Source organism: Rhamphochromis sp. 'chilingali' (genome assembly GCF_963969265.1).
Source record: "Rhamphochromis sp. 'chilingali' genome assembly, chromosome: 11".
NCBI lineage: Eukaryota > Metazoa > Chordata > Actinopteri > Cichliformes > Cichlidae > Rhamphochromis > Rhamphochromis sp. 'chilingali'.
In genome coordinates, this window is record NC_137938.1 from 9,539,298 (window position 1) to 9,553,779 (window position 14,482).

The following is a 14,482-nucleotide window of genomic DNA, read 5'->3' on the forward strand; positions in this document are numbered from 1 at the left end:
TTGGCACAAATGCTATGATTTAGCAGAAATACTATGATTGGGTATAAATACTATGATTTGGCACAAGTACTATGATTTAGTACAAATACTATGATTGGGCAGAAGTACCATGTTTCAGTACAAATACTATGATTTGGCAGGAATACTCTGGTTTAGCAGAAATACTGTAATTTGGCATAAATACTATAATTTGGGATAAATACTATGATTTGGCACATATAATATATTCAGCACATATATTATAAAATAACAGAAATGTTTGGCCCCAAAACCATGATTTTGCACAAATACCATGATTTTGCAAAAATACTATGAATTGGCAGAAATACTATGATTTAGCAGAAGTACTAAGATGTAGTAGAAGTACTTTGCTTTAGCAGAAATACTATGATTGAGGAGTAATACCTAAACATAGGAGAAATATTGATACACAGACACACATACACAGACAGTAAAGGGAACAGGAGCTGTGGAGAGTCTGGGCTTGGTATATGTAGGTCAGTTAAATTAGCTGCACCTGCTGTAGTCAGCCCTTACACACGCAGGCACAGAGAGAGGTGTGAGTTTTCTTCAGTGTATTTCTGACATTCAGGATTCCCCTCGAACAAATGGCCATAATTTCCTAACCGTAGAGGCTAGAACGGTCATTCAGGCATCGTTTTATTCAGAAGAGATGGGGGAATCTTCAGGTCTTCATAATTCAGAGATAAAACATAAATTCTTAAAGATATATGACTTGTAATACACTGTAACTGAGTAGAGGCGAAGCAAAAACTGCCTTGACTTGCGCTCAAACAACCTTTGGTAACTCTAAATCTATATGGAGCATCAAAATCATTCTTTCACCGTAAGAAACAGCAGGCTTTGGTGAACAGTCATGGAAATTTTCAGGGCTCTGTGGAAATCCATCAAAAAGATATGACGAGAGAAAAAAGTGGTTCATTTCCAGAGATTGAAATCTGATGAAATCTGAGCGAGGGACAAATTTCCTACCCTCAAACAAGTCCAACTCATTTCAGAACGGTAATAGGTGAGAAAGAAATTCTTGAATTGTGAGCGTCAGGAGTGTCTGAACATATACGGGGACAAGCCTCATGTCTTAACTTTGCTTCGTTAAGGAGATATGACAATTTGAAAATGCCTCTCATTAGAGAAATCCAGCGGTGATTTTGAACAAACTCTCCATTGAGTTTATATGGAGAGTTTTCTGACTTTGTGTTACTCTGAGGAGATTTGCAAAATATCTATGAGTCCCACAACAATGATAGTGACATTTTCTGAAAGCCAGCAAAAATACCTACGTTTTGGTGTATAATTTGTGGGGCTTGAGTGGAAATTGAGCGAGTAGCAAGAAGTTGTTTGGACATGAAGAGAAAATTCAAACAGTTTCACTGTACCCTCTGAGTTAATTGCATAGCAACCATAGCAACGCATGTATTTTCTGAAAAATCACAATTTTGCAACTGAAAACTCAAAGAGGGATAAGATTAAAACGGTAGAAGATCTGAAAAAGCTGAATCATACAGGAATAGCCAAATCATTTGAGAACATTTTAAAGTTTGAATGAAGTTTCTAGGTGAAAGTATGAGGCAGTAGTTAAGTTTCAAAGACAAGAAAGTTTTAGCAGAATTGTGGAAGTTTCCCATTCATTTCAATGGGACAAATTAAAGGAAAAAAGTGTAATATTTTAAAAAGTATAATAGTAATAAACACCAAAAGTCATAGCCGGCATTAGCAGAAAGAGCAGAACAGTTTAGAGTTTGAACGGTGAAAATAGCACAAAAATTGTGGAAGTAGATCCACGGCAAAAAGTGTACGGAAACACCCGGAATAATAATAAAGAAGAAAGAGAAACAGGATCTCAATAGTGTGGATGCCTATTAAGGCATCCACACAACAAGAGATACTGCTAGTTATCAAAGTAGGACGTCTATTGATCCCAGCTATCTCTGACCCCATCCTGTTTCTTCCAGATAAGGAGCCAGTGGCTCTGAGTGGCGGTCGCGTTGAGGTGACGTGGGAGAAGATGAGCAAGTCCAAACACAACGGGCTGGACCCCCAAGACGTGGTCCAGCAGTACGGCGTGGACACAGTACGACTATACATCCTCTATGCGGCACCGCCTGAACAGGACATGCTGTGGAATGCTAAGAGTGAGAAGAGTCTGCAAAATTACACAGACAAGTTACTCATGATGTGTGAACTTAAATAAATCTTGTAAAAACATGCTCTTTCCTGTGTCCTGTGTGTGTTGACCCACTCCAGCCGATGCTCTTGCTGGCGTTCTACGATGGCAGTCTCGACTGTGGCAGCTGGTGACCAAGCTGAGAGCAGCACGGCAGCTCGGAGATGTCCCCAACCCCAGGCTGCTGAAAAAGAAAGAGCTCGCGGAGGCCAAAAAGATCTGGGAGAACAAGAACTACGCAATTCAAGAGGTAACTGCTCTGCAGCCTAAAGGCCTTTACACACCGAGCGCGTCGTGATGATGAGTTGGTACTGATGTTTCTAAACAAGAAAGGGAAGAAACTGAGATTCTGGGTTCATCCGATTCTCACTAGAAGGCAGCAGAAGGCAGACTTTTAATGGTTTGATCCAGGAGTTGAAGCTGTATAATGGCTGCTTTTGTCCATATTTCATGATGTCAGTTGGGCACTTTAAGCTCTTTTTGACAGAGCTAGGATCACATCTGTGTGTTTAGCTGTGTGTCTGAAGTAAAACAGTATTCTTTTACTATTTCCGTATCATCATTTTGAGCTACGAACACATTTATTCCCAAATGCAGTCTAACATATCAAGTGTGTTTATTCGGATCCGAAAAATTGAGCTTGTTTCGAAAAAAGTCAGTGCTGCAAATTTGTCTGTGTGAGCAGCTCCAGTGAGAACGAGTGAATCCAACTCCAGGCCTTGAGGGCCGGTGTCCTGAAGGTTTTAGATGTGTGCTTGATCCAACACAGTTGATTTAAATGTCTAAATAACCTCCTCAACGTGTCTTGAAGTTCTGCAGAGGCCTGGGAATGAACTATTCATTTGAATCAGATGTGTTGACCCAGAGTGATGTCTATAACCTGCAGGACACCGGCCCTTGAGGCCTGGAGTTGGACACCCCTGGCTTAAGCGTCTCATTGTGACATTAAACTGTGACATATTGCAGCACTTCTCACCAGCAGGGGTCAGATATGTGCCCGTTGTCAAATCTCGGGTTGTCAGTGAGATTTAACATTCACTGTCCTTCGGCAACATATTGCATCTGTCATTTTGCTCCGTTTTGAATTTCGCTCTCAGCTTGTTCCTCTTATCTGTGCTAAAGTTGTTGATGCCTGGTATTAATTAATATCCTTCAGCCTTTTGCCACTTTGTTAATTGATACAGTTGGAAGGCATGTTAAGAAGTCTTTTCTCATTTATAAGGCACCAAATGACACCAAGTAATATATCACTTGTTACACAGTCTCGCAGTACAAAGTCCTGAGTTGTGGCATTTCAGTGCTAAACATCCGTCGCAACCTGAAACCCCTGGAATAAAGGGTAGCAGCAGAAGGCGCTGGAAATTGATTTTAAACTGTCTCCTTTCACACTTTATAAATAGCCTTCTCTGGCTGCCAGGTTTGATAGTCGCTCTCTACCCCCCGCCTCCCACCTCAAGGCCATTGCTTTCAAAGGACCTCAGGCTGTTTGCGCTAAGCCCTCAAAGCCGAGGCTGTCCTTTGATCTGTCCCTCAAAAGCCTCGTTGATAAACCTGCTCCCTGTGGACCCTCCCAAATGGCTCCCTTTTCCATGAAAGCTGAGCAGGGGAATGTTGACTCGCTTTGTGGCTTCAGCTGGTCCACATGACAATAACAGACTGGAGGCCCGTCTTCTGAACCTGTCATTGTTTTCCAGTGATTCATCAGAGGCACACTCTGTAATAATAAGTGACAACACCAACCCATCTGGAAGCAGCCATATGTCTAGGATCCAGAAACGCATCATAAAGCCTCAGACTGTTGTTTTTACTCACCAACTGTGCCGTGTTTCTCTGTTGGTGTTTTCAGGTGACGACTCACTTCACAGAGGACTTCCTGTTCAACGCAGCCATATCTCGCCTAATGGGACTCACTAACACACTGAGCGTGAGTGCACTCTCTTATATCTTGAAGGACAGTAATGTGCAAAAAAGTCTATTTCATTATATTTTATTTCCAAGGAGCCAGACTTCCTCTTGTAATTTTTTAATGTGGTCACAGACGATGGTTCTCCAGGGTTTCTGAAGGTCTTTCAAGGTTTTTCTGTGGACATTGGCTGCTTTTTCACTCATTTTCAGTCCAGTCTCTGTTTCTTTCGTTGAATCCATGAAAAATGCCTAAGATAACATAGTTTGACAGGCATAAAATTATATTTTTGCACCAAGCGCTAAAGCGCTATTAGCCTAAAACTTAGCTAAAAATAAATAAATACATCAATACATCAGATGAGCAACATCTAAAGTCATGTCCTTAAGAAATAGGAAAAGGAATCCAGAAAAGAGCTGATAAAGGACCTGATAGGTCTTAGTGTAGCTGTCAAGAAGCTATTCTTAAGGCAGGGACAAATAGCTGAGGAGTGACATCAGAATCAGTGGTAGCATGTTTGATGGAGTGATGAATCCAACTGTGAAATTTTTGTTGTTAATATGTACAGAGGAGCCAGGAGAGAGATACAACAGCAAGTGTGTACAGTCATCTTTAACACAGTTGAAGCTCTGTCGTGGTTTGAGAGCCAGTGGTCATGGAGATCTTGTCCAAACAAAGTAGAATCAGATTTTGATCCATCATCAAGAAAGTGCTTGATTGGCAGCAGTTTCATTTTTCAGCATGACAATGATCTCAAACACACTGCCAGTGCAGTAAAAGCATACCTGCATAGAAAAACATCAATCAGTTGTAGATTGGCCTCCTCAAAGCCTGGACCTCAACATTGTTGAAGCAGTGTGGGATCATCCTGACACTGAATAAGACAGCGAACATCCAAACAGCATTAATGTTTGTCCTTCAAGATGCCTGGAAAACTGTTCCTAAAACTGCTTAAAGAAATGACAAGAAAGCCGCCTAAGAGAGTTCAGGCTGTTGAAGAATAAAAGTGATCACACCAAATATTGACTTTAAAGCTCATTGTACAAACTCTGTTTTTGCCTTCTATACTGTACTTTCGTCAGTGTTCTCACGTTTCAGTAAATCATTGCACCTATTTCCCCATTTTCCTTGCAAAATATGAATAAATGAGGCGTGACTCAACTGAGGCGAACTAACTGCAAATATGGTACAAGTATTGTTTGAACTGAACACACTGGAAATCACATTTTCTCCACTGCTTCTGTGTGTCTAGAGTGCAACAGTCAGGCTGTTGCAACACAGCGTGGAGTTTGAGGAAGCTCTGGCTGCCCTGGTTATGATGACAGCACCCATGGCCCCTCACTTAGCTTCTGAGCTTTGGGCAGGTTGGTGAAGTTCATGTGCATATTTAATGTAAAGAAGAAATGTGTCACATGATGACACACACAGCTTCTTACACTTAACCGCTTGTCGGATGATATTTAAATAGTTGTAAATGAGGATAATTTTGGTGTGTAAAAGAGGAAGCGGCCTCTGCTAAACTTCTAATTTACACTAGTGAACACCCAACGATGAGTGGTGATGATCAGTACACTCTGCCTGAAATAAACAGTGCTGAGAAGCTAAACAACAGAAAGGAAGCTCTAGCGTCACTTTCTGTGTCTCGTGTGGAAGCGTGCCCTTGCGCTGCCCTGGAGGACATCCTTTTCTTTTCATGGATGCACGGACGCGAGCTTTCTGCATACAGCCGAGAGAGGAGAGAACCAGAAAACAGAGTCCAGCTGAAAGGAAAGCGTATAGCGTGTGTGCTGGTTTTAATGAGTGACAATGAGCACGTTTTGTGTTTGTGTGTGCTCATGTACATCATGTACGTATAGCAGAAGAAGCTATAGAAGCTTAAGTTGTTTTTTAGTGAAACAAAGTTGAGCACGATAGCATCAGCAAACTTCGTTTTGTTTATTGTCCTACCCCCACCCCATTTAAAAAAATTAAAAAAATTCCTCAGTTATTCAGCTTACTCGAGTTTCACTGCATAGTTTCCCCGGTACGTGTTCGTCATGTTTTGCCCCCACAGTCTGAGAATCACCAATGCAGAGCGTTATAAACAGGACATACAAGATGTGTGACCTCTGCCGCACTGTACTTTACTCTCTGAGCCCTTCATCGTAATTTCACACACACAGTGCAGGATAGAGGAAGTTCACATCCTTCCCTTGGGCCTCCAGAGGACAGGAGCTCGCTGTAAGAATAGCTGCGTCGTTGTTGTATGACCCATTACCGAGATGTTGTCTCAGCATAAAGATTAACAAATACAAGCAACATTAAAGTAATCCGCAGAACTAAAAATTAAATGTGTATATAACTTTTCTTTCTTTAAAAAAACAAACATTTCTGGCTGACTCTTTTGTACCTCCGCATACGTTTCCTGAGAGTCGGCAAATATTGTCCATGTTGGGTCTTTCCCAGGTCTTTGCCAGGTGAAACACCCCCTCAGCCCCATCCTCCAACATGAAGGGGATGTCCTGCAGCAGTCCTGGCCGACTGTGGACCCAGAGTATCTGGAGGTCCCTGACTTTGTGGAATTGTCTGTACTGGTAAGTTCAGATAAACGTGAACTCACTCAATATGCATCACTGCTGAAGGTTCTGACTCTGTGACCGAACAATAAATACAGAAATAAATGGTTGTCAAAGTTAAATGAAGCGCTTACATTTCCTAATTCCTTTTCTTTTGTTGGTCATTGCACTTGTACATGTAAACATTGTGAAGACAACCTGCTGAAGTTCAAACTGAGCATCAGAATGCGGAAGAAAGGTCGTGTAAGTGAACATGGAATGATTGTTGGTGTCAGATGGGCTGTTCTGAGTATTTCAGAAACTACTGGGATTTTCCCACCCAACTGTCTCTGGAGTTTATACAGAATGGTCTGACAAAGCGAAACTATCCACTGAGCAAACGTTCTGTGGGTGAAAATACCTTGTTGATGCCAGAGGTCAGGGGACAATGGCCAGACTGCTTTGAGCTGATAGCAACAGGAATTCAAATAACCACCAGTAACAATCAGGGAACACTCCATATTATGGTGGTTAACACATTTACCTAACATGCAGAATAATCCTCAGTTTGACACTGGGAGGAGACACAAACTGGACAACAGAAGATTAGAGAAATGTCTTGATTTCTGCTGTGATATTTGGATGTTAGGTTCAGAATTTGGTGTTTAAAAAAAGACAAAACGCATGTATCCATAAATAATGCTGGTGATGGTGTTCTAATGGCACACATTAGTCCCTTAGTACCAATGTTTTAACACCTACCTGAGTATTGCTGATGCTCATGTCTGTCCCTTTAAATGTGCACTCAAATGCCACCAGTCACCAGATCTCATCCAGTCGAGCACCCTTGGTGGTCCAATCCAGTACTACCAAGGTGTACCTAACAAAGTGGCCAGTGAGTGTATATACAGAACTTTATTAAGACTGTTTTTCTCATACGTCCTCTAGCATTTCCTGAAACTCTCCACTTTTACTTCCATGATTACTTCCATAGTCTGTAATTTTCAGGAGAGCCTATGATTAGCCTCTGTGTGCTTGTGCGCGCGCGGATAGATGTCTTTACAAGTTCGTGCGTACCTGTGTGTTTATGCGTCAGCATGTCGGACACTGTGCTTAAAGTTAAAAAGACAAGTTGGTCAGTAATTAGAAGTTAAGAACAGAGTTCCTGCCTTGCTGTCACTCACTCACTCGTGTACTTTCTTTACAAAAAACCCAACAAAAAAAACGCCTGTTAGCCAAAATGAAGCCTGTGACTGGTTCTAAGCTGAGTACATCATCATCGGGAATTCAAGTATCGGTGTTTTTCAACATGCAAAGACAATCAGAGGATGTATCCAGCTGTGATAGTGTTTTGTTTTGTTTTTTAAAAGAAAATCCATTTGTATCAGAGTGCTATTCTGTCCCCTTCTGGCTGCCTCTGCCTCAATTTTATCCCACAACTTAGACATTCACATTATTCACACTCTCATTACACATACATATAGGATCTTGGGGGTGGGCACAATCACGGAGTCCAAATCACCATCAGGGTGTATACCTCACCCCTGACGTCGTTGCCCACCTCTCAATTTTAAATACACTTAGTCATTGAGGGTTAGCAGGAGGGACTATGCGCTTACCTGCTGCTCCTTGGCAGGTAGCTCCATGCCCTCCTGGGTTTTAATTGCACCTTAGAACACACATGCATCAACACTACAATGAGCGGGTGGAGGGAGGTTTGGAGTCTTCTCCCACCCCCATTCTCTGCGGCCTGCTGGAGCGGGAGGGCTAGTAGGAGGAGTTGGCCGTCCGACTGCGGTCTGGGGTGTGGGGCCTCCCTGCTGCTGCGGAGTCGGGGTGGTCTGCCTCTCCCCACCGCAGGGAAAAGGGTAACACCACCTGGGTCTGGGTGCAATTCCCCCCTCCAGGGGCAAGGGTACCTAGACCCGGTTTGTAGAGTACGCTTGGGGAGTGTGATTGTGTGTACAGCGTCTCTTTATGTCTGTCTCCACGTTGGTTGAGTGTGGAGTGAGTGCATATGAGAGCATGAGGGTGGGAATGGATGTTTGTGTCTGTGTGTGCCTGTATGTCTGTGTCTATATGTCAGGTTGGGTATCAGACGCCACCTCTCTGGGGACACCTCAGGTCCTCCAAGGTTTGGAGGCCTATCTCCACCCACCACCACTTCCCCTGCCGGTGGCGGACTCCCTCAGGTGTCGGTGTGTTGGTGGTTCTTTTGTGTCTGGGGGTGGGCGTCCGGGTGCACACCGGCTCACTCCTTGGCGGCCGCTTGTCGGGGCCTGGGGCCTGGGGCTCGCTCGGGCCCCTTTGGAGGTGGGGTGCCCCCGGCCTCTCGGCCTAGGGCTCGGTCACTCAGGCGCAGCTGGGGGCCGGCGGAGCTCACGGGCGCGTCACTGCAACTCCCCCTGACTTCTGCTCCGCGGCTGCTGGGCGAGCCCTCATCTGGGACTCTCCTCAGCTCTTACTGGGACAGTGGCGCGGCTGCCCCTCTGTTGGTCTTCCATGGTCTCTTGTGTTCTGGGGGCCTCTGGATGTCTGGAGTTTTGATCTCCTCCATACCCGCTTCACACCCTGGAGGACGGGGCTGTGGCCCCCCCCACACTCCCTAGCAGATCATTACATGGAGAAACCTTTGGAATGCAAGCATGCTGATCCACACAGGTATGCACACATGGGTATTCACAGACGCGGACTAAAGCTTTCTTGGCTGCTGCCTCAAAGCACACTGTGCGCTGTCTATCTTGCGTGCTGCACAATATCGTTTATTACTTAGTAAATACTGATATCTATGACTAGCTAGTTTATTGTGATGGTGCTTTGTTTTCTCTATTATTATGTTGCTCTTTGTTGTTTGCTGTCTCCTCTGTTTGTTTTTGTTTGTTTGTTGTTTTTTTTTTTGTTTTTTTTTTCTCCATACAGGTGACCCAGGAGTTTTTTTTTTTTTCTCTCTCTTCCCCCCCCTTCTCACCGTCTCTTCTCCCCTTTGGTTTTCTTTCTTTCTCTCCCCCTCTCTCTCTCATTCATTCCCCCTGTCCTATTTATTAAAAAAAAAAAAAAAAAAAAAAAAAAAAATGACAAAGGATGAACTGAAGCTCTGCCATCACGTAATGTCGCATACTGCTGTTTCTGATGTCATTTAAAAAAAAAAAAAAAAAAAAAAAGAGTGCTATTCTTCGTTCTGCCCTGGATATCCACTAGGCTAATAGATAAAAGCTCCAACTGCTGTAATGTGACTATTTTCTCTTTTAGGAGGTAGTATCCCCCTGAGAAAACCTGCTAATCCCTTCTCACACGCACACACACCTGTGATTTCAACAAACACTACGCTGAATAACAGCGCTGCTCATTCACTTGAGTTTTACGTGGAAAAAGAGACGAGAAACACGAGACAGAAATGGGTGTGTCCACTTATTCTATTCCCACTACAGAGATATAAATCTCATTGCAGTGACATTTTGGGAAATCAGCACATTTCTGTGTAAATACTCAGTTAGGTAAGGGTTACCTTAGCAAGAAGAAGTAGTGTTTATGGTTAGGACGGGTCTCCAGGAAACCCACCAGCACACGTCTGAGTGCGGGTGGGTGTGCCCAGTTCTGTTCTCACAATACTCCATATGTATTTTCCGTGTCTTAGTGAAAATAATACTCTTTTACACATCTCTGAGTCACACGCACTGTATATATATTTGAGCTTCCATTGCTCAGTGATGATGATGATGGTGGTGGTTTTCCCTTAGACTGAGCGCTCTGTTGTGGCTTTCCTCACTCTCAGTCCTCTAATCACGTACTCGGGTTTGTCCCAGAATGGAGGCCAATCCCGAGCACACGCACACACAAGCGTGCACACCCTTAATTTACAACCACCTAAAAGCAGCATCATGTTCAGCGTGTGCACACATACATTTGCTTCCAAACATACAAGACCGAGTGTCCTTACCATGCGTACCACTAACTATGTGTTTTAAAGGATGCACTGTATATGTAGAGGGAAAAGGTGGAGTCTGCTATTTTAGGAGTTTTGTGCCAGTTTATAATACAACTTTCAATGGCAGTACTTTTGTTTTTCAAAATAACCGAATGGAAAAAAACTTTCAGTAACTTCTTTCATCTGTCGCCTTCTGTTTCTTACTCTTAGATAAACAACAAGTCCTGTGGCATGGTGACCGTCCCTGTGCAGGTGTCCAAAGATACCAGTCGGGTACAGCAGCTGGTTCTGGAGAGCCCCGTCGGACAGAAGTTTCTGCGCGAACGCAGCATAAAGAGAGCCATCTTGTCTCCCAGGACTGCTCTCATCAACTTCCTTGTTGATGAGTGACACTGGATTGTTCACCACTGCTTTTGAGACAGACAAAAGAGGTGGACTTTTTAAAAATCTATTTAAGAAAACCTGAAAGGCTGAACGTCAGTTCAGATAAAAATTGAATGATATCAATGTAAATATCTATATAGGCATTTTATTTATGTTTTCTATTTTAATAAAAGAGCAACTGCAGGTTTCCAGTCTCTTTAATGCAGCACCTATCTTTTCTAAATCAGACTCCCAATTATTCAGGACCTCACCTCCACCCAAAGACCACTTTAGATTCCAGTCATTGTTCACATTCTCTACCTTAAGCATCGCACTCACAGCTTCACACCTCTCAATCTACCAATGCACGTCTCAGCCAAGTCATGCAGCTGTGCCTTATCAGCACTTGTGTGCACCTCCGAGCCTGTTTTTGGGCTGCACAGACATAGACTGCCATTTGGCTACTGGATGCGGCGCTGCGTGAACCCTGGCCAGCTGGAGTTAACTGAAGGGCCTCACGCGGTCAGGGGATTTTTAACCTTGCCACCGCATCATTTGTTCTGTCCCTCATGGCCAACTATGCCTATTCATGGGCTCTGTGTCTTGACATTAGACCAACATGACTCAGCCCTTAGCGCTGTCCTGGCAGAGCGCACACACCAGAGGCACTGAAATGTATCTGTGAACACGCCTACTGGCCCATCTGGAATGAGTATGAGTAAGCAGTCACTTGATATGTAAAACAATTTCCCCCTCGTCAAGTTATTGTGCCCACACCTCCGATTAGTTGAGTTTTTTAAAGCTATATGGATAATAGCTAAGGACATGCTTTTAATTTGATAAGAATCATATTGGCCAGCTTGCAGCTGATAAAATCATGGCTTGCTGTATATATTGTTTTTAGTTACTCATGCTGAATTTTTAAAATGTGCAGACGCACAAAAAACATGTTTCTTACTGACCCCCTCAATCCTTTTCCCATATTTTGGTGCTTTATCTCTCAGCATCAGGTGACAGGAAGAGGCTCACAAGAGAGACAGAATAACAGGAAGTGAAACCAGGAATTAGAGGAGGGGAGTAAAGAACTTTAACTCTGTTCGTTGTTTTTCTCATTGTCACAATGGCTTGATGCCGTCGCAACCGAAAACAAAGCGAGACAAAGAAACGGAGGCATTTACCTTCTCTGTGCTCATCTCTGTGTCACACATTCAAACAGTCTGTTTTAAAATAGGCATTACAACCAGAAGGAGTTTGTTTTTAAACCCCTGATCTCTTCCTTTTTTGCAGCTCTTTTCACACCTTCATTTACTTTTCTCACTGGTAACAGCAGCTAATAAGCATGGCTGAACTTCAGGTGGCCTCAAAAATGGGCCCTGAGTTGCTGTTTCATTAAACAACAGTTACTGTTGCTCTCTTTAGAGCAGTCTGAGTGACATGATAGAAAATCCTTCCTGGACTAAAGTTAGCCCCTTTGAATAAATTTGATCTGAACTGCAGTGATGCATTCGTTTTGTCACTTTCAGCTCATGGCATCATTTAACATTTTTTATCATCTCTGCAGTTTCCATGACGACGAGGATCATTGAAAAGGCAACAATAATCCACTGTGACTCACTTTCTCTTCAGATCGCAGTCATACCCTTTCTTACACAAGACATGTACAGCATGGATTGTCTTTGATGAGATTAACTAAATCACTCCTCTGCCTCTTGAGAAATTCTGCTGTTGAGACGGATGAGGGTGGAGCACACAGCAGCGCAGTCCCGGTCACCCTCCATTGCAGCAGTCGAGTCCCTGGACTGGGGCTGTGTGTTCCCACAGGGGGACGTTGTAATGCCACAGCTCATTATCTTGCAGGATGACCTCAAGGCTGGAAAAGTAGTCATCTGTGGGTACTCTTTGCTTACACAATGAGCTCACACACAGTTTCATTAGTTCCTTAATTGTATTTGAAACGAAACTCTTGGGTAGTGTGTGATTATACACTTAACTGCCACACCTTAATTTATTAATTTGCAATACTGTGCAAAAGTTTTAAGTCACCCTTCATTTACTTATATTTTAAATCTGAAATAGGTGCAGTGATTTACTGAAAGATGTTAGAAAATAGATCGAAATGGAGTATGTAAGGCAAAAACTGAGTTGGTACCATTCTGATGAGTCTGAAAGACAACACTTAGTATGGCCGTCTTTATTCTTCAACACAACCTAAACTCTCTTGCCGTTTCTTTAAGTAGTCTTCAGGAATAGTTCTACAGGCTTCATGAAGGACATTCAAAGCTCTTTGGATGTTTGCTGCTTTTTTTCTGTTCTCTATCAGGATGATCTCACACTGCTTCAATAATGTTGCGATCTGGGTTCTGGGGTGGCCAGTCCATGGCTGATGGGGTTCCACTGTGCGTATCTAGATACGCTTTTACTGCACTGGAAGTGTTTGGGATTATTATCAAGCTAAAAAATGAAACCATGGCCAATCAATTGCTTTCCATATGGTATTCCATGGTGGATCAGAATCACAATTCCATTTTGACAAGATTCCCAACACAGCTGGCTGAAATCCAGCTCCAAAACCAGGACACTTTGACGAGCCCACTGTGTTTTACAGACGTTTGTAGACACTCTGTTGCACATCTTCCCTGAGCTCCTCGCTACATACTGATGACAATTTGAACCACAATTTTCAAATTTGGATTCATCACTCCATCAGACCTGTTGTCACTGATTTTTCAGTCCAGTTCTTGAGTAATTTGGGATACCTCAGCCTTTTCATCTTGTTCCCCTTCCTTAAGAATTGCTTCCTGACAGCCACCCTTCCACTGAGACCATTTCTCATGAAATTTCAGTGAACAGTCGATGAATCAACTGAAGGGTCAGGTGTTTGTTAAGGACATAATTTTTAAATTCAGTTCATCTGCTGTAGATAGTTTGCTTGAATGATTTCACAGGTCAGTATTGAGTGGCTTAAACAAACAAAACAAAAAGAAAACATTCATCTGAAAAAGGTCAGGTACAAGGACTGGACTAAAAATGAAAAGACTTTTAGAAAGCCTGGAGAAATACTGCTCAAGACCACTTAAAAAATGACACAGTCTGGCTGCTTGGAAGCAAAATGTAAAGAAATAAGGAGTGGTTTAAGACGATCCACTCTAGATTATGTTTACTGTGCCGGCTATATCCCTCTCTGTGCAGAGGAACACTTTCTAAGGTGTTTTGTTTTGTATTGAAAGGATCCATGTATAATCTTAGTACAAACACCGATGTCCTCACTGTAAAGCTGTCCAAGGCTGTATCATAAAGCATTGGCCAGTGTTCATTCTTCCTTTGCTGTTCTTTCATCCATCTTTACATGCAGGTTTTTCAAACATATCTATTTATTCCACCTATTTCCATCTAACCAGTCAAACTGTTGTGTCTTGTCACGTAGAGTTGTTACTGCTAATGCTTCAAAGTAAAAGCCGACAATTCCACAAACTGCATCTGCTTTTATGGAAGCGTTAATGCCTTACAACAACAAAAAAAGACTTCTGAGCATTAGTTTAAGAATATATGGCATTATCTGCTGTGCAGATTTC

General features: G+C 42.9%; 1 protein-coding gene across 1 annotated transcript in view; it reads left to right on the top strand.

The window, feature by feature from the left end:
- Positions 1 to 11,420, top strand: part of lars2 (leucyl-tRNA synthetase 2, mitochondrial) — a 42,177-nt gene extending 30,757 nt beyond the window's left edge. The window contains exons 16-21 of the mRNA XM_080895346.1: positions 1,974 to 2,153; positions 2,266 to 2,435; positions 4,032 to 4,109; positions 5,341 to 5,452; positions 6,534 to 6,661; positions 10,758 to 11,420. Coding sequence (XP_080751472.1) covers positions 1,974 to 2,153; positions 2,266 to 2,435; positions 4,032 to 4,109; positions 5,341 to 5,452; positions 6,534 to 6,661; positions 10,758 to 10,937 — 848 coding nt within the window. The 3' untranslated portion in view covers positions 10,938 to 11,420. The remainder of the gene's footprint in view (positions 1 to 1,973; positions 2,154 to 2,265; positions 2,436 to 4,031; positions 4,110 to 5,340; positions 5,453 to 6,533; positions 6,662 to 10,757) is intronic.
- Positions 11,421 to 14,482: the final 3,062 nt, after the last annotated feature.